Source organism: Lichenostomus cassidix, chromosome 1 (genome assembly GCF_008360975.1).
Source record: "Lichenostomus cassidix isolate B80296 chromosome 1, HeHo_3.0, whole genome shotgun sequence".
NCBI classification, from domain to species: domain Eukaryota; kingdom Metazoa; phylum Chordata; class Aves; order Passeriformes; family Meliphagidae; genus Lichenostomus; species Lichenostomus cassidix.
Genome location: NC_139479.1, coordinates 104,598,547 through 104,609,291, shown reverse-complemented (window position 1 = coordinate 104,609,291; position 10,745 = coordinate 104,598,547). Strand labels below are relative to the sequence as shown.

The 10,745-nt window shown below is 45.1% G+C and overlaps 1 protein-coding gene across 2 annotated transcripts in view; it reads left to right on the top strand.

Moving 5' to 3' along the window:
- Positions 1-1,248: 1,248 nt before the first annotated feature.
- USP25 (ubiquitin specific peptidase 25) overlaps positions 1,249-10,745 on the top strand; it is a 97,280-nt gene continuing 87,783 nt past the window's right edge. The window contains exon 1 of one of the 2 annotated variants that reach the window (XM_085074873.1): positions 1,249-1,474. In XM_085074873.1, the coding sequence (XP_084930999.1) occupies positions 1,430-1,474 (45 nt within the window). In that variant the 5' untranslated portion in view covers positions 1,249-1,429. The remainder of the gene's footprint in view (positions 1,475-10,745) is intronic. The other variant, XM_085074884.1, reaches the window with a different exon arrangement.

The window sequence follows — 10,745 nt, the reverse complement described above, 5'->3', positions numbered from 1 at the left end:
CTGGGACACAGGTAGTGTGCACTGGGCAGGCATTCAAAATGTGGAGTGGGCTCCTCTGCTGCCCTTCACCTGCTTCTGGTCAAATGCGTTTTGGCTAGCCCAGTATCCCAGGGGCTTTCCAAGGCTGCCTTTCCCCTGCTTGTGCTGATGCCCAAATCTGAGTCCTTTCTCTCCCTTTCCTGGACACTCTAGAGCAGTGTGATACAGGGACAATCTCCTCCCTAATACTGTTCATCTGTGGTGCCAAAATTCACTGTGGGCTGCCAAGACCTGATACCTTGCCCATACTTTAATGACATTCCCGTTCAGTTTGAACGCTGAACAGCATCAGCTCACAGCTCACCCAGGCAAACCCAGGCAAACCTCAGGGAAGGGGAAGACTGGCAAGTTAAGTTGCATCATTACTTTGTCCAGTTCTGGGCTCCTCGAGGAACTCCTGGAGAGGGTCCAGCAGGGGCCACAAACGTGATAAGGGTCTGGAGCTTCTTCACTATGAGGAGAGCTGGGCCTGGTTAGTCTGGAGGAGACTGAGAGGGATATCAATGCATACAAATATCCCAAAGGTGGGTACCAAGAGGATGGTGCCAGACTCTTTTCAGTAAGGCCCAGTGACAGGGAAAGGAGAAATGGCCACAAAATAAAACACAAGAAGTTCCACCTCAACACGAGGAACAGCTTTTTTCGGATGACAGCGGCAGAGCACTGGAACAGCTGCCCAGGGAGGGCGGGGAGTCTCCTTCTCCGGAGACATTCCAAACCCACTTGGACACGTTCCTGTCACCTGCTCCAGGTGACCCTGCCTTGGCAAGGGGCTGGAGCGGGTGATATCCAGAGGTCCCTCCGGCCCGAACTGTCCTGTCATTCTGTGATTCATTTGGTGCTACCGTTTGCTGTCGCTACGAGCAGCGACAGCGCTGGAACCGCTCAGAAATTCGCTGCGATCCCCTGGAAAGCGGCGCCGGTCCGAGCCGCTCTCGGTTCACCCGCAACGGGGCAAACTTCGCCCTCCCCGGGGACGCGGCGGGGCCGCCCCTGCAGCCGGCGAAGGACGCGGAGCCCTTCCCGGGGGAGGAGCGGGGCGGCCGCGGGGCTCTGCGGAGCCGGGCCGCTCCCGCCGGGAGCTCCCAAGATGGAGGCGGGCGGTGTGACAGGGAGGGGAAAGGGCCGGGCGGGGTCTGCGCCCGGGGCAGGTGCGCGGGGCGGCGCCGCCGGGAGCCGCAGCCGGGCCGAGGGCGGCGCTCGGCGCTCCGGGAGTGGCGGCGGGGCCGGAGCGGGGCCGCGCTGCCCCCACGCCGGGCGGTGACTCGGGCTCCCCCTCCCGCCCCGCCTCCCGCCCCGCTCGCCCAGCCCGGGCCCGGCCCAGCTGCCGCCGCACGGCGCCGCCGCCACCCGCCGAGCCCGGGGCGCCGCCGGGAGCCGCGCGGGGGCCATGACGGTGGAGCAGAACGTGCTGCAGCCCGGCGGCGCCGCCAAGGTGAGTCTCCGGAGGGGCCCGGCCTGGAGCGGCTCCGCGTCCCCGCCGCGCCCGGGCCTGGCCGCGCCCGCTCCGGCCCCCGCCGCTCCCCCCGTGCCCGTGCCGAGCTTCTCCCGGGCCTTCCCCGCGCCGCGGCCTCGCCCGGGCCCCGCCGCTCCGGCGGCCGCGGAGCCGCAGCGGGGAGCGCCGCCGGCTCGGCCCCGGGTCGTTCCTGCCCCGGGCTCGGCGCTGCCCTCGGGGGAGCCCCGGCTTGGCGCTCCCCGGGGCCCCGGGCGGGCCTGTTGCGCTCGCAGGCTGCCGGGCGGAGCGGCGGGAGCGGGGCTGGGCGGGAGGAGCGCGGGGTCCCGGCCGCGGGCCTGGGTGAGATGCTGCACATGCCCGGCGTGACCCTGCAGCGCCGGCATTCGCGCTGCCAAAGGTGAACGCTATTTCCAGCGAGTGACGCGCTCCTGCTGGAGTGAAAAAGTGCCGGGTTTGGGGACTCGTGCTAGCGTGCATCATGGAACGGGGTTAAGGCAATTACGGCGCTTACCAGCATTTCACTGTGCGCCAGGACTCGACAGAAAATGTTTCTCTGTCAAAAGAAGGAAAAAAACGATACGTTCTAAAGCTTTCCCTCGCTTGAACTGTCAAGAGAAATGTCTAAAATTAAACGGCAGTGCTTTAAAAATAATATGTTTTAAAGGTAACACGTAGGTTAGTGCAACTCTTCTGGTTATTGGTCTGACTGTTGCCTTTTCCCTGATTTTTATTAATTTTTTAATGGCATGTGCTGCCTTCATAAGAGGATAAAGGTATATGTGTTTTGGTGTAGTCAGTGTGAAAGTTAAATGGCTGCAGCCGTAAGAGTGGACAGCGGGAATGTGCTGATAAAGGTATAATTGGTTAAAGTGGTACAACTCGCATTTAGGAAGCCTTTTTGGAGGGAGGGCGTGTCTGGCCGAGGACTGCTCTCCTAGTTGGAAGTAGTTAGCAGTGATTTTGGCTGCTTCAGCAGGAAGGCAAGGGCTGAACGGACTGACTTGGTTCCTCTGTCAGTGCTTTCAGCTGGGGTGTGCTTGCAGGGTAATGTAGCAGATTTGCTGCTGCATGTGCCTGCTGTGTTTGAAAAACTGATGTTGCTGCTGTGTGTCTGACAGCTTTCGTGAGCAAGTTTATCTTTTATAAAACCTCCTGTCAGTGGTTTACTTAAATATATCCTAATTATCACATCAGATACTCTCTTACATAGCGTGTTGTGGACTCTGATCAGTGCTCCCTTTTTGTGCTTTCTGAAAATAATTCTGAAAGAGAAATGTTAGTTTTCAGCTAAACTAGAAGCTTAGTTTTCAGCTGAACTACTGCTTGTGGGTCACTAGTTCAGGATTATTTGAACTTCAAACCCAGGATGAGCCCAAAGGGAGATTGAAGATTGATTGTGGTATATGCCAGGTAATCCATGCTGCAGTAAAAAATAAAGCTAGCAATAAATCTGAAGTTGTTATCAGCATGTGTGGGTGATGGTCACTTTTCTAAATGTCTAGAGGAACTGAATAAAATACCAAGGTTTTTTTCATGGCAGGGATTTTTAAAAAAAAATTCTGTTGAATGATATGATTATTTTGTTACGTGTACTTACTTGTTACCTGGTTTATCCCTAATTGCATGGGTTTAGGGAATGAGGGATAGGCACATCTTGAGAGTACTTTGTAAAAAAGCTTTATTTGATTCCTAAGTGAGTCCCTCATTGCTTAGGGAGACTAATGGCTAGCTAATTGAATGACAGACTTTAACACTGATCAGGTAGTTGCATGAAAGAAGGAAAATGGTGAAGGTGCAGTGGGCTGATGAGTGGATGAGAGGTGGAGAGGTAACTATAGCACTAACTCATTGCCTTCCTTTGAAAGAGGAAAATCCCAGTCTCCACAAATAAGGGAGTTTGTTTTAGAGACCTCAAAGTTTGTTACAATTGTTTTCTGTTAGTATGAAGAAACCACATATAAGCAGAAATATATTGGGTTTACAAGAGATGCCTGAGTCATCAGCATACCTTATTCAGAGCTGTGGTTCCCAACATTGTTCATCAGATGTTTTCTTACTGTCATACAGGAAGTGTGTGTCAAACTTCAGCAGCACTTGGAGATGTACGTTTGTATTAATAAATGCTCTAACTACAAACAGCCCATTTCCCACTGAAGCTATCTTTAGTTTCTTGTGTAGTTAAAGCAGCTGCATCAGGTCAAATGAAGTTTTTTCTTTCATCTCTACTGGTCATCTTGACCCTTAGTTAAAACTTGTAATTTATGTCCTGAAGCAAATAATTAATTGTATTATTCTTGTTGCTCATGGCCCTTGTGTGCTTCTCTGACCTTGTCCAGTGTCTGGAGGTTTTAGGTATTGTTCACAGTAAGACTAAAGCACTTCAAGAAAGGTTAGTAACACGAGAAGTTAAAAAAAAGCAGCTTCTTGTTTTGTCCGATCTGTATTTTTGTCCTGCACAATCCTTTTTTTTGTACAATCCTTTTTTTTGGGAACTAAGGCACATGTGTTGCAGAATTCCCTGTACTTCAGGCAGCCCTACATGACTGCTGCCTCCATACACCAGTTTTCCTCCTGGAGGAAGATCTTCCTAGGTTGCCCCTTGTGCTGTGCAGACCCTTGCCTTGGCCAGTGTCCTTTACACAGTGGGTTCAGGGGCTGGGGGAATGGTGATTTTTCTGGTAAGTGGAAGTTACGATGTGGGGAGGTCAAACGTGTTTCAGCATTGTCTCAGCTGTGATAATTACTGCGATGGTCATCTTGGAACAGCAAATTGAAGAAGCAGCGTTTTAATGGGTGGCACTTAGCTGGCCTCTCAGCAATGTGTGTTATCAAGTTCTACTGCTTCTGGAGAGAGCCTGACATTTGGTTGATACACAGATTTAAAGGCTGTTTTATCTGTCCTTTTGGTTTCCCACACCCACTGTTATTTCAGACCCGTGATTCAGCAGTGCATTGGCAGTGTAATCTTAGGAATAATAGAATAAAGTTAGGTGTGTCAGCTCAGCTCATTTTTCTTTTTCTAAAAGAATCACAAACTTTTTAGGATATTTACCACTTAAAATAATGCCTTGAAATGTACTTGAAACAATACTAAATTCTTCTTTATTGCTCTTTCTCGGGATAAAAAGGTGAAAATTGTGCTAACTCATGTGTGCTTCTTCTCTGCTCGTCCTGTGATTTTGATGTACTTATTATTTAAAGATTTAGCTAATAACATGGCACTGCCTGCTTTTCTTTCCTGCAAGCAACACCCACTTTTTGCAGAGGATGGTGGAGTCATCTGTCTCCACCAATTGACATGATGTAGTCCTGAATGGCAGGAAGTGATTGCAAAGTATCTACTACATCTACTGAGCACTTGGTACACAAGGAAGGTATCTTGGGAACTGTGTACACTTCTTTTTTCCGCCATCTGAATAGGTGGCAACTTTCCAAGGGTGTAAAATCCAAACCTTTAAAATCTCTGTGTTTTGATAGTTGAGTTCAGGGCTGCCTGGTGGATCCAAGAGGCTGCAGGCTCCCTCTCTCATCACAAGGCCAGAGCTGCTCTTGCCTGTGACCAATGTGCAGATGTCACCCTGCCCCTGAGAAATGTCCCCTGGCTCATGGAATGAGGATGGGTTATGCATCTCCACATGAATGGGGAGCTGCCTGTGCTTGGACTGTGTGAGAGGCAGGCTCCATGCATGGAGGGCTTGAATATGGGGGGTTATAGCTGCCAGTGGTGTACCCAGAGCTTTAGTACCTCTTTGGCCAGGATGAGCAGAATAACAGCACTGGTTTACTGGTTTGCACCAACTACTGAGTAATTTGCAAACATTACTTGAAGTACTGTGGAGTTATGCTTTTAAATATACACATCTTGTTCTGTATTAAAAAAAAACAAAAAGTTTATATTACTCGTAGTTACACCTTTGACACAGATTCCTGTTGGTATTTCTGAAAGCTAGAGCAAGGTGCAAAGGCCAGTGATTCAAAGTAATTTTGAAAGCGCTTGTCAAACTGGTCTGCTGAATGCCTTCTGGTTTTGTGACTGTTCTGATGGATTTTAGTGGGAGTGGGTGGAGGTGTGTGTGGTTAGCTTTGGGTTTTTTTGTGGTGTTTTTCTTTTTGTTTTGTTTTTGTTGTTGTTTTGTTTGGTTTTTTTTTTGTTTGTTTGGTATCTGTGCAAGCCTGCTGAATCTATGAGGGTTGTATTTGTGTTTACTGGTATAATGTGATAAGAATCAGCGCCTTTATGAAACCTTTAACAGTAGTTTAAGACTTTACACTTTCAGAAAACCTTTCACAGAAATTCAGTAAGTTTTGATTGTGGTTGCAGGAGTTTACAAGTGTAGTGCTATCATTAGAATTTGTCTGAAATAATGTCTTTAAATATCTTTGCTCCACACCTTCAAAGAAAAATATTGCTTCAGAATATGGAAGTATAAAGTTGATAGATTTTCCTGGTAACCTTTTGTAATATTATTTTAAAATACTGTCAGTAAATCCTTAACACACATCCTGCATTCCCCACCTCCCCGCCCCCCCAGTAATTTTAGGATAACCCTGTATTCACAGCTACTATGAGCAGCAGCTACAAAAGATGATAAAACCCATCAGCTTCTATGAAAAGTTCAAAAAAGCAAATTACCCATGTCTTAAAATAGAAAAGTATTTCACATTTTTAAAAGTGCTTCATAAAGATAAGTGGAAGGATAATCACACAGTTGCTTTTCTTACACTCTTGTGCCTGAGAATATATATTGTGGCCATTCAGCTGGTGTTTGTGGACGTGGGTAGCTGAAGGGGAACAAAAGGTAGAAATGAAAGATGGAATTTCTGGTTCTGGCTAAATCTTCTTTTCTTTCTTGCTGAAGAGCCCAGGCAAGAGTCGACAGCCTAAATTTTCAGTCCATAAGAAGCTGGCTCCATAGCTCCAGCAACGTGAATGCTAAGGTTGAGGGATGTCCTGGGTGCTGGGGACCAAGTGGCCGGGCTGGTAAATCAACCTGACTTGGGGGATGCCTTTCCAGGCTGGGCCAAGATCTTTGCAGAACCAATAGGGAAGTCTCTAACCCTCACCTCTACCAGGAGTTGTCTGGGGACCTGCATCAGTCACCCTCTTACAGCCGTTGCTGGCAATGCTGGTGATGGAGGGATTATTGAGGTGCCCAGAGGAGCCTAAATATATATTAAAATAACATTGCACTTCACTTTCTGTAGTGAAGACGCTGATTTGCAATTCCCAGCTGGTCATCTGGCAAAAGCTAAGAGTCAAATGTGACATTCCTGGTATTCCTTAGCATAAAAAGTAAACAAAAAGCTTAAGGGCTGTGTCTTCCCTTACATGTTCTCATGTAGGAATAAATTCCTTTAAAGGCCTGAATTTTTGGTTTTGTTTAGTTGGTTGTGTTTTTTTTTTTTTTAAGTCATTTTCTGTACTTATTAAGGAACAGAACTTAAAAATCTGAGGGGGATGCATGTGTGTGTTTATGTGCATGTGTTGCTGGGACCTGACTGAGAAAGAAAAGGCTTTTCTACTTCCTCAGAGTAGAAGTCACAGATGTGGGAGTAGGTTTTCTTGGAAATGAAAGTATCTTGAGCGCTTTCACTTTCTACTTCTCTTGTGATAACCACTGTGGTTATTTTAAAGTGGAAGAAGGTCACATTGAGTCATAATGAAGGATTCTGTGTTGGTTTTATTGTGTACAGTTGTTTTCCATTTGTTTGTTTGGGGCTTTTTTTTAGCTGGCTTTGTTAAACTTCCCCATCAAACCTCAGTGACTAAGTTACTAATGTGATGGTCCTTAGTCTGCAGATAGACACCTTTAAATTGTGGGAATTCAGCTTCTCAGCAGGGGCCTGTTGACTTGTGCCTGGGGTAGCAGTGTAGCATCACGATTCAAATCACAAGTTAGAGTATTAGGTGAGTAATGCCGGAGAGACTGTTGTGACAATGTATTTCAAAAGGATTTTATGAATTCAGGGTAGAGTTCAGTCTTTTTTTTTTTCACATTATGAAACAGAGATGGCTTCTGTTAGCTGATGATTACACTTTATCAGTTGGGGTGCTGTTAAAGAAGTCAACATCTGCCAAGAGTGGAAAATGTTAGACTGGAGTGAATGTGGGTTCAGTTTCACTAGTTCAGAGAAATTAATGTCACTCATGTGTGACTTCTGCCTGGGAGCTGCGTGTGTGATACATGGGCTGAAAGCTCCCTCCATTCCCTTTGGGACTGTGATATGGCCAATGTTCTGGTTAACGGGTGGTCAAGCATAATTAATAGGGAAAAGCTGGTACTGTGAACCACAGGAGTTAGTTGCATGCAAAACTGTGCAAGTTGAAAGTTTGCTATAAGCTCATCTTTTTTATTATTTAAAAAAGAGAATACTGTGGCAAAGCAATCTAAAGCTGTGGGGCTGAAGGTGAAGTGGTGAGATGCCTTCCTGCAGAGCATACCTTGCATGATAGTACAAACCCAGGCTTTGTGCCAAGTAAAGGTACAAACTCAGGCTTTGTGCCAAGCAAAAGGAAATACTTTTTCCTGTTTCCTCAGGTTGGCAAATGCCATCTCTGGCTGTTTTTTTGTGAACGCTTGTAACTCTTAATTTGGCAACGGTGTGTACTGAACAGCACATGTCAGATTTTTCCATGTTAGCTTACATTAATACTGTGCTGAATATAGATGTTAGCATAAGCTGTATTGTGCCTGCACACCTCAGCCAAACTGGCAGGTAGGATCGGGAGCATCTGCAGCGTGTGCTGTGGTTGAGTACAAGCACAGTCTAAAATGTTGCTTTCTTCCAGCGTTGCAATTTGCTCTCTCTCATTGTATTGCAAGGTTTAGATTTTTTTACTGCTAGGTTTCTGTAGGACTTCAAAACTTGCAATTGACTAAGAGCTCTGCAGACCGTTAGTGGGAAATTTTCATGAAACTTCTTTTTGAGTGATCCTGTCCATACCACCTTTGTGTTCTGTTACCACCCCATTTTTTAGAAGTAGATCGTTTTTCTTGGCTGCAGAGGGTTACATCTCCCTGCCTAAGTATTTGAGGTGAGTGCACCAGTCTGTGTTCTGGAGTTGACTGTGGGGGTGTGCCGACAGTGGTAGAGGGGTGGTTTTGGAATACTGAACTACACAGTAGTTTTCCTGGTGAATGTGGTGCAGAATCTGTGGGTTTGGGCTTTACCGTGAAAGAAATGTTAAGCAGCATTCACTCAAAATGTTGAGGTTGCTGTGAAGGAAGAACTGGGTCCTAAGATGGTGTAAAGGACAAATTGACACAAAATGTCATGAGCTGGACACTGTGATGACTTCAGTTGTTGGTGGCAGGCTGAGTTCTTGTCTGTTTAATTACAGAGTGGTTTTCCCATGTATTTAGTAACATCATGCATTTGAAAATTACAATGAAAATATTTAATCCATTCAGACTAGACTCTTGCAATTTAAGAAGGCACTGGTTTTTGTTTGGGTTTTTTTTTTTTCAGTTGGGTTTCATCGTTTTCATTGTTTTGTAAATGCCATTAGCTTTTCTTTGCCATAAAGGATGAAATTCAGGAGCATGTTGAAAGCCATTAGCGTGAGAGTTTCCCTGAAATCTGGTGTTACCTGGTGATGGGACTTTAACAGGAACAGTATTGTTGTGAGCAGTGGCAGCACTGAGTGTCCAGAGTTTGAAGGTACCTCTCCTTCTAAGGGTGTTGAAGTGGTGGAATCCAAAGGACGTGTGATATGGAACAGCTTGAAGGCTGGAGTGCAACTAGGTTAACTTTGAAAACATTGCCTGACACAGATTTGTGTATGTAAAACACTTTTTTTTATTATGGAATCAAAAATACTGGTATGCAGATTCTAACAGGTTTTATCCTGAGATGCACAGCTTTGACTAGATGCTTTTGTTTGTAGCTGGTTTCTGAATTATTTTAGCTGGTGGATTCTTGCTGAAAAAAATTATACTCTGCACTGCATTTCTTTTAAAATGTTTCTGTTATCAACTAATTGGCAACAGTCAAGCTTATCAAAGTTTCAGTGCCAAGAAAATTCAGATTTGGCTTAAAATATCCTTGAGTAAAGCTTTTTTAGCCCTCAGGTGAAAGCATATTTTCGGCTTTACCGTAAGCAGAGGTACACAGAACAATGTATTGAATAAAACTTTGTCAGAGAGGCAGTAGTGTTTTCAAGGCATGATCTGCAGCTATTTAAATCTAATTGACCCTTGCACCTTATCATACACAGAACTTGTAGAAATGAATGCATGCAATATAATGGCATTATATCCCTCTGTGGCTTCTTCCTACCAATTTCTTTTCATTGGTGTTTTACCCTGAAATCCAGAGGGCTCCCTTTAGAAGAGGGTGTTGACTTGACATTAGGGTCTGAGTCTGAGGTGTAACACTTTTGGATTGTGAATTATGGAGCTGTATTTCATTCCAGCTTTTACTTTTGTTGAATAGTAAATGGTAGGCTTGAGGTCACACATGGTTTATGTGATAACTGTCCTTCTCGCAGCTGTATGACTCCAAGGAAAATCAGATACCTGTGCTTGAAATTTCTATTCCTGTTCTCAAACCAAAAATGACACTTTCTGATTTTCAGTCAAATGTCAATTAAAACATAAAGCCAGTTTGAGAAGTTGAATTGAGCTGTGTTTTTACTGGGAAAGCCAGAAAAAAAAAGGAGAGTGTCAGATGGAAATTGAAAATAGTATTAATTTTACATTCAGGTGTGTGCTTTGAGAGAGCTTTAAAGTAAGCATCTGGAAAAGGCTGGGTATGCATTGGCACATGACGTTCCTCATTCTTTTCAGAAGAGGAGATGGCAGGAAAATAATCCTACTCCACTTTCCTTTTGTTTTTTGTTTCATTTTAATCTTTTAAAAGTTAGTTACTTGGAAGAAGAAATTTCTCCTGGGACCACAGCTGTTGGAAGAGTACTTTTCTTTTTTTTCCCACTAACACTTTCCAGTGCATAGGTATCAATGGTCTGGTTAGAGGACTGAATACTGCATTGTGTCCCAGAAATCTTGGGTTATGACTCAGAAAGCGTTCCTATACTTTGCAGATTTTAACTTTTGCTTTGTTTTGGTATCGAACCATGGGAAAATAAATGAGAATGTTTTTTAAGCTTGTAAATACTTTTTTTTTTTTTAAAGCTAAATAGCTTTATAGACAGCTTACTCAGGGGTTTCCCTTCTTGGGATTACCTGTTTTCCCACTTGTCAACTTCTTTTCTTCAAATTGTTTCTATATCTCTGATGTAATTTCCCAC